This window comes from Lampetra planeri, chromosome 3 (genome assembly GCF_965212315.1).
Source record: "Lampetra planeri chromosome 3, kcLamPlan1.2.h2, whole genome shotgun sequence".
NCBI classification, from domain to species: Eukaryota; Metazoa; Chordata; class Hyperoartia; order Petromyzontiformes; family Petromyzontidae; genus Lampetra; species Lampetra planeri.
The window spans coordinates 3,641,217-3,662,528 of record NC_136109.1 but is presented as its reverse complement, the minus strand read 5'-3'; the positions used below and the strand labels follow the sequence as shown (position 1 = coordinate 3,662,528).

At 53.2% G+C, this 21,312-nt stretch overlaps 1 protein-coding gene across 3 annotated transcripts in view; it reads left to right on the top strand.

Moving 5' to 3' along the window:
• Window positions 1-21,312, top strand: part of LOC144736680 (uncharacterized) — an 828,508-nt gene that overhangs the window by 727,699 nt on the left and 79,497 nt on the right. For all 3 annotated transcript variants that reach the window (XM_078619283.1, XM_078619277.1, XM_078619289.1), the window contains 5 exons: window positions 12,400-12,610; window positions 13,562-13,701; window positions 16,636-16,692; window positions 19,078-19,114; window positions 19,628-19,744. In XM_078619283.1, the coding sequence (XP_078475409.1) occupies window positions 12,400-12,610; window positions 13,562-13,701; window positions 16,636-16,692; window positions 19,078-19,114; window positions 19,628-19,744 (562 nt within the window). The remainder of the gene's footprint in view (window positions 1-12,399; window positions 12,611-13,561; window positions 13,702-16,635; window positions 16,693-19,077; window positions 19,115-19,627; window positions 19,745-21,312) is intronic.

The window sequence follows — 21,312 nt, the reverse complement described above, 5'->3', positions numbered from 1 at the left end:
GTGAGTGACAATGAGTGAGTGACTGTGAGTGAGTGTGAGGAGGTGTGAGTGACAGTGAGTGACTGAATGACAGTGAGTGAGTGACAGTGAGTGACTGAGTGAGTGACAGTGAGTGAGTGACAGTGAGTGACAGTGAGTGACGGTGAGTGAGTGACAGAGAGTGACAGTGAGTGAGTGACAGCGAGTGAGTGACACTGAGTGACAGTGAGCGAGTGACAGTGAGTGAGTGACAGAGAGTGAGTGACAGTGAGTGAGTGACAGTGAGTGAGTGAGTGACAGTGAGTGAGTGACAGTGAGTGACAGTGAGTAAGTGACAGTGAGTGAGTGACAGTCAGTGACAGTGAGTGAGTGAGTGACAGTGAGTGAGTGACAGTGAGTGACAGTGAGTGAGTGACAGCGAGTGACACTGAGTGAGTGACACTGAGTGAGTGACAGTGAGTGAGTGACAGCGAGCAAGTGACAGTGAGTGAGTGACAGTCAGTGAGTGACAGTGAGTGACAGTGAGTGAGTGACAGCGAGTGAGTGACAGTGAGTGACAGTGAGTGACAGTGAGTGAGTGACAGTGAGTGACAGTGAGTGAGTGACAGCGAGTGACACTTGAGTGAGTGACACTGAGTGAGTGACAGTGAGTGAGTTACAGCGAGTGAGTGAGTGACAGTCAGTGACAGTGAGTGAGTGACAGTGAGTGACAGTGAGTGAATGACAGTGAGTGAGTGACAGTGAGTGAGTGACAGTGAGTGAGTGACAGTGACAGTGAGTGAGTGACAGTGAGTGACAGTGAGTGACAGTGAGTGAGTGACAGTGAGTGGCACTGAGTGAGTGACAGCGAGTGAGTGACAGTGAGTGAGTGACAGTGAGTGAGTGACAGTGAGTGAGTGACAGCGAGTGACACTGAGTGAGTGACAGTGAGTGAGTGACAGAGAGTTAGTGACAGTGAGTGAGTGACAGTCAGTGACAGTGAGTGAGTGAGTGAGTGACAGTGAGTGAGTGACAGTGAGTGACAGTGAGTAAGTGACAGTGAGTGAGTGACAGTCAGTGAGTGACAGTCAGTGATAGTGAGTGAGTGAGTGACAGTGAGTGACAGTGAGTGAGTGACACTGAGTGAGTGACAGTGAGTGAGTGACAGTGAGTGAGTGACAGTGAGTGACAGTGAGTGAGTGACAGTGAGTGAGTGACAGTGAGTGAGTGACAGTCAGTGAGTGACAGTCAGTGACAGTGAGTGAGTGACAGTGAGTGAGTGACAGTGAGTGAGTGACAGTGAGTAGCACTGAGTGAGTGACAGCGAGCGAGTGACAGTGAGTGAGTGACAGTCAGTGACAGTGAGTGAGTGACAGTGAGTGAGTGACAGTGAGTGGCACTGAGTGAGTGACAGTGAGTGAGTGACAGTGAGTAAGTGACAGTGAGTGACACTGAGTAAGTGACACTGAGTGAGTGACAGCGAGTGAGTGACAGTCAGTGAGTGACAGTCAGTGACAGTGAGTGAGTGAGTGACAGTGAGTGAGTGACAGTGAGTGACAGTGAGTGAGTGACAGCGAATGAGTGACAGTGAGTGAGTGACAGTGAGTGAGTGACAGTGAGTGAGTGACAGTCAGTGAGTGACAGTCAGTGACAGTGAGTGAGTGAGTGAGTGACAGTGAGTGAGTGACAGTGAGTGAGTGACAGTGAGTGACACTGAGTGAGTGACACTGAGTGAGTGACAGTGAGTGAGTGACAGTCAGTGAGTGACAGTCAGTGAGTGAGTGAGTGACAGTGAGTGAGTGACAGTGAGTGACACTGAGTGAGTGACACTGAGTGAGTGACAGTGAGTGAGTGACAGTGAGCGAGTGACAGTGAGTGAGTGACACTGAGTGAGTGACACTGAGTGAGTGACAGTGAGTGAGTGACAGTGAGTGACACTGAGTGAGTGACACTGAGTGAGTGACAGTGAGTGAGTGACAGTGAGTGAGTGACACTGAGTGAGTGACACTGAGTGAGTGACAGTGAGTGAGTGACAGTGAGTGAGTGATTTACAGTGAGTGAGTGACACTGAGTGAGTGACACTGAGTGACAGTGAGTGAGTGACAGTGAGTCACAGTGAGGGACAGTGAGTGAGTGACAGTGAGTGACAGTGAGTGAGTGACACTGAGTGAGTGACAGACAGTGAGTGACAGAGAGTGACAGTGAGTGAGTGACAGTGAGTGAGTGACACTGAGTGAGTGACACTGAGTGACAGTGAGTGAGTGACACTGAGTGAGTGACACTGAGTGACAGTGAGTGAGTGACAGTGAGTGAGTGACAGTGAGTCACAGTGAGGGACAGTGAGTAAGTGACAGTGAGTGACAGTGAGTGAGTGACACTGAGTGAGTGACACTGAGTGACAGTGAGTGAGTGAGTGACAGTGAGTGAGTGACAGTCAGTGACAGTGAGTGAGTGAGTGACAGTGAGTGATTGACAGTGAGTGACAGTAAGTGACAGTGAGTGAGTGACAGTGAGTGACAGCGAGTGAGTGACAGCGAGTGACACTGAGTGAGTGACACTGAGTGAGTTACAGTGAGTGAGTGACAGCGAGCGAGTGACAGTGAGTGAGTGACAGTCAGTGACAGTGAGTGAGTGACAGCGAGTGAGTGACAGTGAGTGACAGTGAGTGAGTGACACTGAGTGAGTGACAGTGAGTGAGTGACAGCGAGTGAGTGACAGTGAGTGAGTGACAGTCAGTGAGTGACAGTCAGTGACAGTGAGTGAGTGACAGTGAGTGACAGTGAGTGAGTGACAGTGAGTGAGTGACAGTGAGTGAGTGACAGTGAGTGAGTGACAGTGAGTGACAGTGAGTGAGTGACAGTGAGTGAGTGACAGTGAGTGGCACTGAGTGAGTGACAGCGAGTGAGTGACAGTGAGTGATTGACAGTGAGTGACAGTGAGTAAGTGACAGTGAGTGAGTGACACTGAGTGAGTGACATACCATCAGTAGGACTGGGCTCTGGGTTGTTCTTCGTGCTTTCGGAGTCCCTGACCCTCTGCTCACGATCATTAAGGACCTTCATGATGGTGAGCGGGCCCGGGTAAAACTACGTGGCCGGGAGTCGGAGCCTTTCCCTGTACACCTTGGGGTGCGACAGGGATGTCCTCTGGCTCCCACATTATTTAACATCTATTTCGACTGCGTGGTTCGTGAAGCCTTCAATAGCTGTACCGGGGGAATTACCATACCGGGGGAATTACCATTTGGTACAGATATAATGGGAGGCTGATCGACGCCCGGGTGCGATCAAGGGATGGCTCCCTATTGGTCAACCACGTTATGTATGCCGATGATTTGGTAATAGCTGCTCATTCAGAAGAGGAGTTGGAGACGCTGCTGCTGAGACTGGAGTGTGCCACTAAGAGGTGGGGCCTTACCATCAGCCCCACCAAAACTAAGCACCTGCCTGGGTATTTTGTACCATCGGGCACTCCGCCCCCACAACTCCCAATCGGTGATGGGGCAGTTGTGGAGAGAGTAGAGAGTTTCCCATACCTGGGCAGTGTGCTCATGACCGGCTCCAGTTTATCAGCAGAGGTCTCACTCCGAATCAGTCGAGCGGCAATATCTTTTCATCGGTTGCGTAACGCTGTGTGGAAGCTACCTGGTCTGTCGCTCCGCACGAAGCTTCAGGTCTTCTCGGCCACGGTCATTCCCTCCCTTCTCTACGCTTGCGAAACGTGGACCCCCCTAGTGGAGCATCTTCGCCGGTTGGAAACATTTAGGCTGGCCTGCCTACGATCCATCCTGGGTTTAACCAGGCTGGATTGTGTGAGGAGCTCACAAGTCCTTGAAAGATCTGGGCAAAGTCCCATCAGTGAGCTCCTCCGGCAGGCAAGGCTGCGTTGGCTGGGTCATGTAGCCCGCATGCCCAGCCACCGCATGCCTAAACAGCTTTTGTTCGGCCGGATCGAGGGGGCTAAACGGGCGCGGCACGGGCTAGAGAAGAGATGGAGTGATGTGGTACAGGAGGACGTGGAGCTGAGTGGACTTGCCGATGACTGGTACCAGCGGTGTCAAGATCGGCCTCAGTGGAGGAGGCTCGTGAAGGACGCTACTGGGCAGTTGGAGGCAGTCGCCCTCCAACAACAACGGAGGGCGGAGGAGCGACGCTCACAACAACGAGCGGAGCGCCGGGTGGCTAAAGCACAGCAAGTTGGCACAGTAGGGGGCACAGGTGGTGCATCAGCCAGTCATCTCGGTCATCTCGGTCAGTCGACCCGTGGCACCTGGGTCTGCCCCGTGACCTCCTGCCAGCGGGCGTTCGACACTTCACGTGGCCTCAGGGTGCACATGGCCTGGCACAAGCGTCGTGGTGACGTCACCGCCACTTAGTGGCGAATGGCGGTTGTTGTTGTGTTGTTGAGTGACAGTGAGTGAGTGACAGTGAGTGACAGTGAGTGAGTGACAGTGAGTGACAGTGAGTGAGCGACAGTGAGTGACAGTGAGTGAGTGACAGTGAGTGAGTGACTGTGAGTGACAGTGAGTGAGTGACAGTGAGTGAGTGACAGTGAGTGACAGTGAGTGAGTGACAGTGAGTGACAGTGAGTGAGTGACAGTGAGTGAGTGACAGTGAGTAAGTGACAGTGAGGGACAGTGAGTGACAGTGAGTGAGTGACAGTGAGTGACAGTGAGTGACTGTGAGTTAGTGAGTGAGTGACAGTGAGTGACAGTGAGTGACAGTGAGTGAGTGACAGTGAGTGACAGTGAGTGCGCGACAGTGAGTGACAGTTAGTGACAGTGAGTGAGTGACAGTGAATGACAGTGAGTGACTGTGAGTTAGTGAGTGAGTGACAGTGAGTGACAGTGAGTGAGTGACAGTGAGTGACAGTGAGTGAGTGACAGTGAGTGACAGTGAGTGAGTGAGTGACAGTGAGTGAGTGACAGTGAGTGACAGTGAGTGAGTGACAGTGAGTGACAGTTAGTGACAGTGAGTGAGTGACAGTGAATGACAGTGAGTGAGTGACTGTGAGTGAGTGACTGTGAGTGACAGTGAGTTTAGTGACAGTGAGTGAGTGATAGTGAGTGACTGTGAGTGACAGTGAGTGAGTGACAGTGAGTGACAGAGTGAGTGACATAGTGAGTGACTGTGAGTGAGTGACTGTGAGTGAGTGACTGTGAGTGAGTGACTGTGAGTGACTGAGTGAGTGACAGTGAGTGACAGTGAGTGAGTTACTTTGAGTGAGTGACAGTGAGTGACAGTGAGTGAGTGACAGTGAGTGAGTGACAGTCAGTGACAGTGAGTGAGTGACAGTGAATGAGTGAGTGCAGTGAGTGAGTGACAGTGAGTGAGTGACTGTGAGTGACTGTGAGTGACATTGAGTGACAGAGTGAGTGACAGAGTGAGTGACAGTGAGTGACAGTGAGTGAGTGACAGTGAGTGAGTGACAGTGAGTGACAGTGAGTGACAGTGAGTTTAGTGACAGTGAGTGACTGTAAGTGACTGTGAGTGAGTGACTGAGTGACAGTGAGTGAGTAACAGTGAGTGACAGTGAGTGAGTGACAGTGAGTGACAGTGAGTGAGTGACTGAGTGACAGTGATTGAGTGACAGTGAGTGAGTGACAGTGAATGACAGTGAGTGAGTGACAGTGAGTGAGTGACAGTGAGTGAGTGACAGTGAATGACAGTTAGTGAGTGACAGTTAGTGAGTGACCGTGAGTGAGTGACAGTGAGTGAGTGACAGTGATTGACCGTGAGTGAGTGACAGTTAGTGAGTGACCGTGAGTGAGTGACAGTGAGTGAGTGACAGTGAGTGAATGACAGTGAGTGACAGTTAGTGACAGTGAGTGAGTGACAGTGAGTTAGTGACAGTCAGTGAGTGACAGTTAGTGACAGTGAGTGAGTGACAGTGAGTGACAGTGAGTGAGTGACAGTGAGTGACAGTGAGTGATTGACAGTGAGGGACCGTGAGTGACTGAGTGAGTGACCGTGAGTGAATGACTGAGTGAGTGACAGAGTGAGTGACAATGAGTGAGTGACAGAGAGTGAGTGATGGTGAGTGACAGTGAGTGACAGTGAGTGAGTGACAGTGAGTGAGTGACAGTGAATGAGTGAGTGACAGTGAGTGAGTGACAGTGAGTGTGTTATAGTGAATGAGTGAGTGACAGTGAGTGAGTGACAGTGAGTGAGTGACAGTGAGTGTGTTATAGTGAATGAGTGAGTGACAGTGAGTGAGTGACAGTGAGTGAGTGACAGTGAGTGAGTGACAGTGAGTGAGTGACAGAGAGTGAGTGACAGTGAGTGAGTGACAGTGAATGAGTGACAGTGAGTGACATGGAGTGAGTGACAGTGAGTGAGTGACAGTGAGTGAGTGACAGTGAGTGAGTGAGTAACAGTGAGTGACAGAGTGACAGAGTGAGTGACAGTGAGTGACAGTGAGTGAGTGACAGTGAGTGAGTGACTGTGAGTGACAGTGAGTGAGTGAGTGACAGTGAGTGAGTGACAGTGAATGAGTGAGTGACAGTGAGTGAGTGACAGTGAGTGAGTGACAGTGACATTGAGTGACAGTGAGTGAGTGACAGTGAGTGACAGTGAGTGAGTGAGTGACAGTGAGTGAGTGACAGTGAGTGACAGTGAGTAAGTAACAGTGAGTGAGTGAGTAACAGTGAGTGATAGTGAGTGACAGTGAGTGACAGCGAGTGACAGTGAGTGAGTGACAACGAGTGAGTGAGTGACAGTGAGTGACAGAGTGAGTGACAGTGAGTGACCTGAGTGACAGTGAGTGACAGTGAGTGACAGTGAGTGAGTGACAGTGAGTGAGTGACTGTGAGTGACTGTGAGTGACAGTGAGTGACTGTGAGTGAGTGACTGTGAGTGAGTCACTGAGTGACAGTGAGTGAGTGACAGTGAGTGAGTGACAATGAGTGAGTGACAGTGAGTGAGTGACAGTGAGTGACAGCGAGTGAGTGACTGTGAGTGACAGTGAGTGAGTGAGTGACAGTGAGTGACAGTGAGTGAGTGACAGTGAGTGAGCGACAGTGAGTGACAGTGAGTGGGTGACAGCGAGTGAGTGACAGTGAGTGAGTGACAGTGAGCGACAGTGAGTGAGCGACAGTGAGTGACCGTGAGTGACAGTGAGTGAGTGACAGTGAGTGACAGTGAGTGACAGTGAGTTAGTGACAGTGAGTGACAGTGAGTGAGTGACAGTGAGTGAGTGACAGTAAGTGACAGTGAGCGACAGTGAGTGACCGTGAGTGACAGTGAGTGAGTGACAGTGAGTGACAGTGAGTGACAGTGAGTTAGTGACAGTGAGTGACAGTGAGTGAGTGACAGTGAGTGAGTGACAGTAAGTGACAGTGAGTGACAGTGAGTGACAGTGAGTTACAGTGAGTGAGTGACAGTGAGTGACAGTGAGTGAGTGACTGTGAGTGAGTGACAGTGAGTGGCAGTGAGTGAGTGACAGTGAGTGGCAGTGAGTGGCAGTGAGTGACAGTGAGTGAGTGACAGTGAGTGAGTGAGTGACAGTGAGTGAGTGAGTGACAGTCAGTGACAGTAGGTGACAGTGAGTGACAGTGAGTGAGTGACAGTGAGTGACAGTCAGTTACAGTGGGTGGCAGTGAGTGACAGTGAGTGACAGTGAGTGACAGTGGGTGACAGTGAGTGAGTGACAGTGAGTGACAGTGGGTGACAGCGAGTGAGTGATAGTGAGTGACAGTGAGTGACAGCGAGTGAGTGACAGTGAGTGACAGTGAGTGACAGCGAGTAAGTGACAGTGTGTGACAGTGGGTGACAGTGAGTGAGTGACAGTGAGTGTCAGTGGGTGACAGTGAGTGAGTGATAGTGAGTGACAGTGAGTGACAGCGAGTGAGTGACAGTGTGTGACAGTGAGTGACAGTGAGTGAGTGACAGTGAGTGACAGTGGGTGAGTGACAGCGAGTAAGTGACAGTGTGTGACAGTGGGTGACAGTGAGTGAGTGACAGTGAGTGTCAGTGGGTTACAGTGAGTGAGTGATAGTGAGTGACAGTGAGTGACAGCGAGTGAGTGACAGTGTGTGACAGTGAGTGACAGTGAGTGAGTGACAGTGAGTGACAGTGGGTGAGTGACAGTGAGTGAGTGACAGTGAGTGAGTGACAGTGAGTGACAGTGGGTGACAGTGGGTGACAGTGAGTGAGTGACAGTGTCTGGGAGGTCAACTGAGTGAGAGTGATTGAGAGTGTGAATGAGTGAGAATGAGTGGAAGTGATTTAGTGAATGAGTGGAGAGTGAGTGAGAAGGCGAATCCTTCAATGAGTGCCAGTGAGTTAGAGCTTGGTGAGTGTGAGTTAGTTCATCATCCATTGATTACCAAGTGTCAGTCAGTTACTAGCCCCTGTAGCAACAAGTGACAGTGAGTGACAGTGAGTGAGTGACAGTGAGTGACAGTGAGTGAGTGACAGTGAGTGACAGTGAGTGACAGTGAGCGAGTGAAAGTGAGTGGCAGTGAGTGAGTTACAGTGAGTGAGTGAGTGAGCGACAGTGAGTGGCAGTGAGTGACCGTGAGTGACAGTGATTGAGTGATAGTGAGTGACAGTGAATGACAGTGAGTGAGCGACAGTGAGTGAGCGACAGTGAGTGAGTGACAGTGAATGACAGTGAGTGAGTGACAGTGAGTGAGTGAGTGAGTGAGCGACAGTGACAGTGACTGAGTGACAGTGAGTGAGTGACAGTGAGTGAGTGACAGTGAGTGACAGTGGGTGACAGTGGGTGACAGTGAGTGAGTGACAGTGTCTGGGAGGTCAACTGAGTGAGAGTGATTGAGAGTGTGAATGAGTGAGAATGAGTGGAAGTGATTTAGTGAATGAGTGGAGAGTGAGTGAGAAGGCGAATCCTTCAATGAGTGCCAGTGAGTTAGAGCTTGGTGAGTGTGAGTTAGTTCATCATCCATTGATTACCAAGTGTCAGTCAGTTACTAGCCCCTGTAGCAACAAGTGACAGTGAGTGACAGTGAGTGAGTGACAGTGAGTGACAGTGAGTGACAGTGAGTGAGTGATAGTGAGTGACAGTGAGTGACAGTGAGCGAGTGAAAGTGAGTGGCAGTGAGTGACCGTGAGTGACAGTGATTGAGTGATAGTGAGTGACAGTGAGTGAGTGACAGTGAGTGAGCGACAGTGAGTGAGTGACAGTGAATGACAGTGAGTGAGTGACAGTGAGTGAGTGAGCGACAGTGACAGTGAGTGAGTGACAGTGAGTGAGTGACAATGAGTGACAGTGATTGACAGTGAGTGAGTGACAGTGAGTGACTGAGTGAGTGACAGTGAGTGAGTGACAGTGAATGACAGTGAGTGAGTGACAGTGAGTGAGTGAGCGACAGTGACGGTGAGTGAGTGACAGTGAGTGAGTGACAATGAGTGACAGTGATTGACAGTGAGTGAGTGACAGTGAGTGACTGAGTGAGTGACAGTGAGTGAGTGACAGTGAATGACAGTGAGTGAGTGACAGTGAGTGAGTGAGTGAGCGACAGTGACAGTGAGTGAGTGACAGTGAGTGAGTGACAGTGAGTGACAGTGATTGACAGTGAGTGAGTGACAGTGAGTGACTGAGTGAGTGACAGTGAGTGAGTGACAGTGACAGTGAGTGAGTGACAGTGAGTGACAGTGAGTGAGTGACTGAGTGACATGGAATGACAGTGAGTGAGTGACAGTGAGTGACAGTGAGTGACAGTGAGTTAGTGACAGTGAGTGGCAGTGAGTGAGTGACAGTGAGTAACAGTGAGTGGCAGTGAGTGGCAGTAAGTGACAGTGAGTGAGTGACAGTGAGTGGCAGTGAGTGAGTGACAGCGAGTGAGTAACAGTGAGTGACAGTGAGTGAGTGACAGTGAGTGAGTGACAGTGAGTGAGCGACAGTGAGTGAGTGACAGTGAGTGACAGTGAGTGAGTGACAGTGAGTGAGTGACAGTGAGTGAGTGACAGTGAGTGCCAGTGAGTGAGTGACAGTGAGTGAGTGACAGTGAGTGACGGTGAGTGGCAGTGAGTGGCAGTAAGTGACAGTGAGTGAGTGACAGTGAGTTGCAGTGAGTGAGTGACAGCGAGTGAGTGACAGTGAGTGAGTGAGTGACAGTAAGTGACAGTGAGTGAGTGACAGTGAATGAGTGACAGTGAGTGGCAGTGAGTGAGTGACAGTGAGTGAGCGACAGTGAGTGACAGCGAGTGAGTGACAGTGAGTGAGTGAGTGACAGTTAGTGACAGTGAGTGAGTGACAGTGAATGAGTGACAGTGAGTGACAGTGAGTGAGTGACAGTGAATGAGTGACAGTGAGTGGCAGTGAGTGAGTGACAGTGAGTGAGCGACAGTGAGTGACTGTGAGTGACAGTGAGTGACAGTGAGTGGCAGTGAGTGGCAGTGAGTGAATGATAGTGAGTGACAGTGACTGAGTGACAGTGACAGTGAGTGACAGTGAGTGTATGACAGTGAGTGAGTGACAGTGAGTGGCAGTGAGTGACAGTGAGTGACAGTGAGTGAGTGACAGTGAGTGACAGTGAGTGAGTGACAGTGAGTGACTGAGTGAGTGACAGTGAGTGACAGTGAGTGAGTGACAGTGGGTGACAGTGGGTGACAGTGAGTGACAGTGAGTGAGTGACAGTGTCTGTGAGATCAACTGAGTGAGTGTGATTGAGAGTGTGAATGAGTGAGAATGAGTGGTAGTGTGATTTAGTGAATGAGTGGAGAGTGAGTGAGAAGGCGAATCCTTCAATGAGTGCCAGTGAGTTAGAGCTTGGTGAGTGTGAGTTAGTTCATCATCCATTGATTACCAAGTGTCAGTCAGTTACTAGCCCCTGTAGCAACAAGTGACAGTGAGTGACAGTGAGTGAGTGACAGTGAGTGAGTGATGGTGAGTGAGTGACAGTGAGTGAGTGACAGTGAGTGAGTGAGTGATGGTGAGTGAGTGACAGTGAGTGACAGTGAGTGAGTGACAGTGAGTGAGTGATGGTGAGTGAGCGACAGTGAGTGAGTGACAGTGAGTGACAGTGAGTGACAGTGAGTGATAGTGAGTGACAGCCTCTGGGCTCCACTCAGGGCCCTCGCTCGTGAGGTTTAGTGTCACAGGGACAAGAGGGTTTATCTTTACTACAAACATCAACTTATTGTTTATAGTAATGGTACATTTTAAACAATCCCAGCTGGGAATCGAGCCCAGACCTGTGCAGTTCCACAGGTGTCGGTTATCTCATTGTGCCAGAGCAACTCGGCCTCACTCTCGTGACGTCTTTACTAGTTAACAAAAATAGTTTTGTGTTTCAATGAACGTGGATTTCTATTGCCTATACAGCAAGAGAGAGTGGCTGTCATGTTGAGCAATGTAACCACAGTAGCAGCAGCAGCAGCTGCTGTGGTTCCGCAACAGAATCCGGTCTCCTGCAGCAGCTGATTGGGATCCCATTCTGCTGGCCGCCGATCAGATCCAGATTCCAACACGCGGAGTGGATCTCAGCGGCTGGGATTCGGGGTCAGGCCGAGCGCTCCTCATGACATCAGCTCCCATGGGCCCCACACCATGCACTGCGATGTTGAAGTCATCATCATCACCATCATTATCACCATAATCACTATCATCTCCATCATCATCACCATCATCACCATCATCACCATCATCACCACCATCATCTTCACCAACATCATCATTGTTACCATCATCACCACCATCATCATCATCACCATCATCATCATCACCATCATCACCATCATCATCACCATCATCTTAACCAACATCATCATTGTTACCATCATCACCACCATCACTCATCACCACCATCATCATCACCAACATCATAATTGTTACCATCAACACCATCATCACCATCATCATCACCATCAGCCACTGCTGGATGAAGGCCTCCCTAAACCGTCCCAAACATGTTCAAGACAATCTCAAACAAGTTGCAATGCAGCTACTCACTTGCTCAGCCCCATCCCATGGCCCAGCTGAGTGGGAAGCTGCACGGAGCTCCGAGGGATCCCTGACAGAGCCAGAGGCAGGCCCCAGCCTGGCGCTGCGCTGCACACCGCACGACGCTCATCGTCACAGCAGCAGCAGCAGGCGGTTGTTGTCACTTTTGCCGTGAATAGGAAACCCGCTTCCTCAGCGCGGTTCTCAGCGTCGCTTGTGCCGTTTGTCGCCGTCGATCCGCGCTGCTGTGTCGCATCAGGACGCGGTTTGTGTTGCGGTTCGTCACTTCTGTTACGTTGCATTGGAAACTCAAACTCACCTCCTTCGAGTATTGCCTGCAACTCGTTTATGTTGCATCAACACGTGAGTTGTTTCAACAGGAACTACGTATGTGCATCGTATTCGTCCTTATGCTTCATCTGGAATGTCATTTAAATAATTTAATTTGGAGTTGATTTTCTGATTTAATGCTGTGCATTGACAAGTCCAATGTAGCTGTAGAATGAACCTGACGCTCGCTGTGGTGACTCGTTGCAGGAATCCAAAAACACGTTGAGGTTTGCAGCAACAACTCTAAGAAACCTGAGCGTGGAGCCGGAGCTGAAGTCGTGCTTCCACCAGGAGCTGGCGGCGGACGTGCTGGCCTGCTACCTGGACGTGCCCGACGCACCCTGCAAGCTCTCCGCTCTGGAAACCCTGGCCAGGGTCTCCACTGAGCAGGACCTGGACATCATCTGTAACGCACAGGGTGAGGATGAGTCTCACCACGGGCTGTGTGACCACCCTTGGTGTGAGGGGCACTGGGGTCGAGATGTGTAGAGTCACGTGGCCACGCGGCCCCCGAGTGGCCGCTCAGCAGCCCCCGCCATCTCTCCGTGCGTGGCGATCGACCGCGACAGGGGGGGAGTGGAGAGGAGGCCGCGTCACCGACCACACCCCTGACCCAGTCACGTGACCCTCCCCCCCACTGCCCCCGTGCTGCTGAGGGCCCTGCCAGGCCGCGTGCTCAGCTCGAGGCGCTGCCGCTCCCTCGCCGCGCCGGTGCCGGTGCCGGGAGGCCCCAGCCAGGGCAGAGACAGCGTGCTCTGCTGTGTGTGCTGTGTGTGTGCTGTGTGTGTGCTGTGTGCCCTGGTGTGTGCTGCTGTCTGTGCTGCCCTGTGTACTGTGTTTGCTGCTGTGTGTGTGTGCTGATTGCTGTGTGTGCTGCAGTGTGTGCTGATTGCTGTGTGCGCTGTGTGTGCTGCAGTGTGTGCTGTTTGCTGTGTGCGCTGTGTGCTTATGCTGTGTGCTGCATATTGTCCATAAGCTGTGTGTGCTGTGTGCTGCTAGGGGCCGTCCATAAATGATGTCACGAGATTTTGGACGATTTTTGACCCCCCCCCCCATCGTCACACGGCGGCACAAAAAGTCAGACGCCCCCTCAAATATGACGTCACAAAGCTCTGCCCCCCCCCCCCCAAAAAAATAAAACATGCTTCAAATCGGTTTAAACTACTGTCATTGTACTGCGTAGTTAATGTGCACATTTTGATGTGACGTCACATTTCTCAAACCCCCCCCCGTCACACATCGTCACAAATGTCTGACCCCCCCCCCCCCCCAGGTGCGTGACGTCATTTATGGACGGCCCCCTACTGCATGTTGTCGGCGTGCTGCATGAGCTACTGCTGATGTGTGTTGTGTGCTGCTGCTGCTGCAGGAGCCATCTCCCTGCTGACGGACATGGTGAACCGGCCCTCATACAAGGACTACACGCTGCTGGAGAACATCCTGTACCCTGCCACGGGGCTGGTGGAAACTCTCACCATGGTCTCCATCACGGCCGGCATCCGCAGGAAGGTGAGGAGGCCTCGCGCTCCGTGCGGCTGGCTCCTGGCCAGGCGACAGCGGCCGCTGTGCCGATGGCTCCAGGGGAGAGTCACGTGGGGCAGCAGCGTGGCGCTTGTAGAGAGAGGGGGGACGGGGGGTGGGGGCGGTGGGGTGGGGGGTGGGGGCGGTGGGGACGGTGGGGGGGTGGCGGTGGGGGCGGTGGGGTGGGGGGTGGGGGCGGTGGGGACGAGGGGTGGGGGCGGTTGGGACGGGGGGAGCTGTGCCCAGACACCAGCGATGACGACACCAGAGCAGGCGGTGCGAGGGTCTCTCCATGTGCACAACGCTCACGGGAGCAGCGCTACGACCAGTGCAGGTGATGGACTCGTGGATGTCAATAATTATATACACTCATTGACTACAACTTGAGATATCATGTTTAAGGAATTAAAATAAATATTGTTATAATTGTTCATCATAACTTGCGAGTGCACATAAAGCGTACAATCGCTGCAGGATAATGTACTGCGCTGCTTTTGATGCTTGGATATTTACAAGACGCGCGTTTGTCCATGAATAGGCAGCTAGACAAGTCTACAGCTACACGCGTCTACACAGCATCACAGCGTTCATACAAATCTGGTTACTGGGCTGTACCTGATCCCCACGTGGTTGGTGTGGCAGCTGTGAACATCCCAGATGAGATGCTCCACTCTGTGAGTCACTCACGTGACTGCGTAGAGTGACTCTGTCCAGATTCTCACAGACAGCATATCTGTGTGTTTACTGTGTGTAGATGGGAGATTACTGTGTTTAGAAGGGAGATTATTTTGATTAGATAAGAGATTACTTAGTTTAGTTGGGAGATTACTTTGATTGGAATCCACTTGTACTGCCATCCCCTGGCAAGCCAGGAGGTGGTGGCCTGGCTCCCGTGGGAGTTTCACAAATTTGTGCGATTCGCCAACCCTCGCCTCCACAGCGCTGGGTCACGGTGCACAGAGCCCCGGTGCTACGTGGGGTCACTAGCGAGCGATGTTCAGCGTCGGACCGTGACGCTGGCTCGCATCACCGCTGGTTTTCAATCGCGGATCTTTAACGTCCGCTGTGAAGCAGGCCGCGTGCACGTTTGGTGACTCCCCTCGTGGTATTAACCAGGGCGGCCCCTGAGGCTCTACACGAAGCAGCGACCGCGCCGCCGCTGGGCCCCGTCAGCCCCCTCGCTGTGAGCGGCCGTCACTCAGCACAGCGCACAGCGCACAGCTGGGAGAGTCTCTGTGGGGACTCGGTGGGGTGGGGGGGCTCGGTTGGTCTGGGCCCCCCTCAAGTAACACCGGGGGAGCCCAACGGCTCCTCTAGCAGAGCAGAGCTGGGCCCAGCAACACAGGGGATGAGTCTACACAGCTTCACAGCTAAATAACAAACATACATTGACAATGGCAGTACAGGAACAGTAAACAATAACGCAGTATAAACAATCCAACTAAATTTGCAGTCAGATCATTTCAGTTGTGGAATGAAACACTAATCAACAGTTATTAGTTTAATGAATTCAGAATCACAACTCAACTCATCAGACGCTGCAAGGGATCCGCCTGATGCGGGTGCCGCGTTGAAGCGCAGGAGAGAGGCGACGCTGCCCACGCACGAGGCCACCGCTAGCGGAGTCCAGACGCGGGGTGCCCCCTCCCTCTGGGACACGGCAGGGGGTGCCGAGGCTCGGCTCGCACCGCGGGGACTCGCGGGCAGAGTTCGTGCGGCGGAGAGACTCGTGGGCGACCGCCCAGGAAACAAACTCTCCCCGGCGGTGCCGTCTCCCCGTAGCGCCGGCAGGAGGCAGCTGGGCGCGCGGTAGCGGTCACGCCGGTGGGCGGAGCGGTCCTCGCGCAGAGGGAAGCGCGGGAGGGAAACCCGGCCCGGACTCGGCGAGGCCGCGGCGCCAGTGACGCGCCGCTAGGGAGCGGTTTGCGACGAGCGTCGTTCACTCTCTGGGAGGGAAGCTGCCGTGGGGTCGTGGTGAGGAGGGCGCTGGACTCGCTATCCACGGGTCGCCAGTTCGATTCGATCTCCCGGCGCGGCAGCTGAAACAGCGGGGCAAACTTCTTAAACCCCCGCCTCTGTCCGCCCGGCAGTAGATTGCTCACTGCAGTGAGTTGATGAGGAGGCCGCGTGTGGTGGGGTAAAGTGTGGGTACTCCCACATCTTTCAAGATGTCTGGGCAGTGTGGAAGAGTAGACCAAATACCCTCTAGAGGGGCTCTCTATAGCTTCCTCTAGAATAAACCCTTCAGCCAGCAGTGGCGTGAGCAGGCACTTGCAGGGCTGCACCTCTACTTAGTACTTGTGTACAAGATCCTCTTGTAAGTGAGTGTTGTGTACAGGGGGTCTACTTGTGTGCCAACGTGCAGATGAATGAAGCCAATTACCTAGAGAGTTGTAAGATTTGCCTTCTTCAAACACACAACGTGGTTCATGATATTGCACATTTCATCTCTTGCCTGCTTTTATCTTTGCCTGCTTTTTCTACAAAAGCCTTTGGCGTATACGATCCTTTTCAGTGTTACACGTCCAGGTGCAATGTTGATTGGTCAGTGTCGTTTGATCGGGTCTCTGCGTACGCCGTATTCAAGCAAATTTATTTTAAATACAACCAGGAAGATTCCTCACCAGTAGCCTCCAATACTTTTTCCCAGTTTATATTTTCTACATCTGTAATAATTTCTGTTTTGTGTTAAACGTAGGCTTTCGCGACCAATATTATTCATAATAAAGGTTTTTGGGTTAGTTCACGTAAGTATAAATGTGTCGTAACCCTCCACCGCCTGACATAGCCAGTAAGGATTGTCACAACGTGCCAATTAGTTTATTACTTGAGCCCACCGGTGTGTTGGAGAGTCCCTGCTCACACCACGCATGGATCTCTGAGTGAGAGTGAGAAAATGACTCGTCCCTGCTTTGTCCCCAGACGCTGCAGCCGGGAGCCGAGCTGGATGAAGAGGCGCTGCAGGAAATCCTCCCCGAGGTGAGGCGGCTCCCAGGACTCCCTCAGCTCCAGCGCGGCACCGCGCACGGCGCTCGGGGGTGCCGCGTGGTGCACGGTGCACCCGGCGGGTGACGCGACGAGCGCGACGTCCAGCCTGCCGCTCGTAGAGCGACACGACACCGTGCCCCACGCGTCCACGCTGCGCTCCTTACACGGCAGTCTTGCGTCGTTACACCCGGACGCTCCTGGTATTGATAAACAGCCGTGGAGCTAAACATCGACAAATAATATTCTAATAAAACATTCTTGTAGCTGCATTGTGGGAGGAGAGGGCAATGCAGAAGTAGTATCGTGCTATAAATACTCCCGTGTCTATTCTCCTTACTTTCATGAACCCACGATGACCAGTGTGGTGAAGTATGGTCACATTACCCCCCAACCTGCATGGCGTGAGGAAGCCCTCATACAGCAGTGGATTGACGACACGGCCTACACACGTCCATGTGCACACTGCCTACACACGTCCATGTGCACACTGCCTACACACGTCCATGTGCACACTGCCTACACACGTCCATGTGCACACTGCCTACACACGTCCATGTGCACACTGTCTACACACGTCCATGTGCACACTGCCAGCTACAATTCTCAGACGACGAATTTTCTTTACGAAAACAAAACGCGACCGCGATGCAACACGCCGAGACATCCCAGCAACGGGCTACAGAACGTCGGCGGTAATCCATTGTGACGTCACGGCACCACAAGGCAGGGGGAGGGGGGGAGAGGCCCCCTGCCTCAGCCAAGTGGGGAGCTCGCGTTAGGGGGGAGAGGAAGTTGTACATGGGGAGGGGGAACGGAGAAGGAGGAAGAAGCAGCATGCTGAGGAGAAGCCAGGGAGAGGGGGGAGGGGGGACAGCTAACCCCCTAATGAACGAGTTGACCCACACGCGGCTGGTGGGCTTAGCAGGCGGCCTTCCGCCACTCCTCATTCCGCTGCCACTTGACCACCGAGGGTCTCTGCCCCGCTTTTTCCCGTCCTGACCTCCCCACCTCCTCGTCCATCCCCCTCATCGTGAACTCTGTAGAAAGGGAGACCACGTGACTTAGAGCTCCCACTGCCTCCCTTTAATCTTGTGGCTCAAGTGCTCCATGCCCGCCTGTGTCAGGGGGGTGTTGTGTCAGGGGGGTGTTGTGTCAGGGGGGTGTTGTGTCAGGGGGGTGTTGTGTCAGGGGGGTGTTGTGCCAGGGGGGTGTTGTGTCAGGGGGGTGTTGTGTCAGGGGGGTGTTGTGTCAGGGAAGTATTGTGTCAAGGGGGTGTTGTGCCAGGGGGGTGTTGTGTCAGGGGGGTGTTGTGTCAGGGGGGTGTTGTGCCAGGGGGGTGTTGTGTCAGGGGGGTGTTGTGTCAGGGGGGTGTTGTGCCAGGGGGGTGTTGTGCCAGGGGGGTGTTGTGCCAGGGGGTGTTGTGTCAGGGGGGTCTTGTGCCAGGGGGTGTTGTGCCAGGGGGGTGTTGTGCCAGGGGGTGTTGTGTCAGGGGGGTGTTGTGCCAGGGGGGTGTTGTGTCAGGGGGGTGTTGTGTCAGGGGGGTGTTGTGTCAGGAGGGTGTTGTGTCAGGGGGTGTTGTGCCAGGGGGTGTTGTGTCAGGGAGTGTTGTGTCAGGGGGGTGTTGTGTCAGGGGGGTGTTGTGCCAGGGGGGTGTTGTGTCAGGCGGATGTTGTGCCAGGGGGTGTTGTGTCAGGGGGATGTTGTTGCTGGTGGGTGTTGTGCCAGGGGGGTGTTGTGTCAGGGGGTGTCGTACCAGGGGGGTGTTGTTGCTGGTGGGTGTTGTGCCAGGGGGGTGTCGTGTCAGGGGGTGTTGTGCCAGAAGGTGTCGTGTCAGGGGGGTGTTGTGTCAGGGGGGTGTCGTGCCAGGGGGGTGTCGTGCCAGGGGGGTGTCGTGCCAGGGGGGTGTCGTTGCTGGTGGGTGTTGTGCCAGGGGGGTGTTGTGCCACCGTTTCCATGAAGGGGGTTCGTGCTGCTTCCACTTGCCCAGTCGTCTTCCTGGCTGTAATGCTAAAGGGTTGGAGCAGGGCGTGCTGCTGTTTCGTTACGGTAGCGGGTTTTAGGCCCCACAGAGTCTCTTCGACCGACGGGAAGAGGTTAGTGCCACGTGGCATTGAACAGCACCAGAATATCGTGATGGAGGTGTGCAACGTCCGGCCACAAAGCATGGAGGTAGTCAGATGGTGATTTTAACAGAGCTTTTGAGGATTAATGATGCGGGAGCCCTGGCAATGAGCACGGCTCGGCACACGCAGTGGGACACGGACAGCGACATTGACGATGGTCATCACGAGAGTGACGTGAAGACGAGTGTAGCAGGCGGCGTGCGTACATCTCTACCCCTCCACTCTGTCTCCCTGTCTCTCGCTGTGAGCGCAGCTGAGAGAGAAACTGAAGGTGGAGACTGAGAAACGAGGTGAGGAGCACGTCGTTTGGTGTCACTTACACTCAGTGTGTGTCACTTACACTCAACGTGCCACTTACACTCAACGTGTCACTTACACTCAGCGTGTGTGTCACTTACACTCAGCGTGTGTGTCACTTACACTCAGCGTGTGTCACTTACACTCAGCGTGTGTGTCACTTACACTGAGCGTGTGTGTCACTTACACTGAGCGTGTGTGTTACTTACACGCAGCGTGTCACTTACACTCAGTGTGTGTGTCACTTACACTCAGCGTGTGTCACTTACACTCAGCGTGTGTGTCACTTACACTCAGCGTGCGGTGTCACTTACACTCAGCGTGTGTGTTGCTTACACTCAGCGTGTGTCACTTACACTCAGCGTGTGTGTCACTTACACTCAGCGTGCGGTGTCACTTACACTCAGCGTGTGTCACTTACACTCAGCGTGTGTGTTGCTTACACTCAGCGTGTGAGTGAGTGTGAGAGTGCCAGTGAGTGAGTGACACTGTCCCGTCTCACCCAGACTACACGCTCGAGTGGGGAGACATCGCCGTCCACCCCACGCGTCGCTCCATGCAGAAGTGGCTCAAGGCCGGGGACGGCCGAATCTACGTCCCCTACAAAGTGTCCCTCGCCTTCTGTGAGTGGCCTCCCCCTCCTCTTCCCCCTACTAATTCCTTGTTCCACCTGTACCTTGTTCATCTTGTGACTGGAAGGTGACCAGATTAAGGGCAGAGTTCACATCAACAGAGTGGCCCTTGTCTAGAATGAAGCGCAGGGCCCGATGTAAATCAGGATGTAAATTATTCAGAGCTGTGCTCTGTGTGGATTGATAATCACATGACTGGGCGTGGAGGTGGCTGTAGTAAGCTGGTGGTGAGCAGAGAGTCAGCGACAGGGTTTGTCCCTGAAGAAGAAACCCAACTCGGTGTCTTAGTCTCTGTAAGATATCGCCTGGTTACTTGTATCAGCGTGATAATCAAGCCACATCTACAAGTGCTGAATGATTGACATTACATTGAAATAGCTGCAGCAAAATAAGGATGTTGATTAACGCTTCACTAATGGTCATCCTAAGGGAGAACGATGGAACCACAACTCATGATTGAAATAGAATCTGAAGATTATTGGAGGTATTCTCTGCAGCTCTCTTTGTAAATAGATCCACATAGCCCAGGAACCAGACCACTCTCAGATGAAGAGGACACACAAATCTAAGTGTCTCTATACACACGGCATCATCACGCACAGAGGCCTGTAACCAGGCCTCGAGTCTTTGACTTAGATCGGTCGTGACTCGTGATACACGCAAGGCACCGTACGTGTAGGAGCCAGTAACGTGCACTCAGTGTGTGTGACTGTGATGGGAATGCCGCATTGGGGCCAATGGAGCAGAGGAAGCGGTGCACACGACACGGAGAGCGCAGAGCGGCGCTCGAGAGGCTCGCGTCGCCAACGCGGATCGTGGAGATTCCTCGCGTCGTCGGGCGGGGGACCGCGGGGGCAAAGATTTCACTCACGCAGGGACTCTGCTCCGGGCTTTATCTGAAGCAGTGCCGCTCACTCAACACAGCTTGATTAGACATTAGAAGGAATGGATACCATTTAGAATAGAAGGAATGGATACCATTTAGAATGGATAGATAATGATGTTTGTTCTTTATCTGCTGTCAAAAACATGTTGTGGGGACCCAGCAAATGATAGTTAAGTCAATAATTCACACGTGATGCTATCCAGTCAAAGGCAGCGGTAACCATGACGCTACTATAGAACAATGAGTAAATCGCAGCACCTGACCAGCAGTGTCCATGAAAGAGAAGCGGCTCTCGTAGAACGGCAAATTACTCTGTCAACTCAAATAAAGCGGTGCCGTGGTTTGAATGAGCGACGCCTCCTGCTGCCGAGTGGAAGCGCAGGGAGAGGCGCAGTGGCGGCCGTGGGGCCGAGGCGGCGGAGCGGCCCCCGGGGCCTCCCCACAGGAGCCCAGCGCTGCCGCCACTCACGCTCCACCCCACGCCGTGCCACCCACTGTGCCCCACGCTCCACCCCACGCAGTGCCACCCTCTGTGCCCCTCTTTGTGCCCCCGCCGTGACCCTCTGTGTTCCTCTCCGTGCCCCACACTCCACCCCACGCCGTGCCCCACGTCTTTGGCTACACTTGGCACTTGGCACTCGCTGTGCGCTCTTCCCGCTCACGCCGGCCCCAC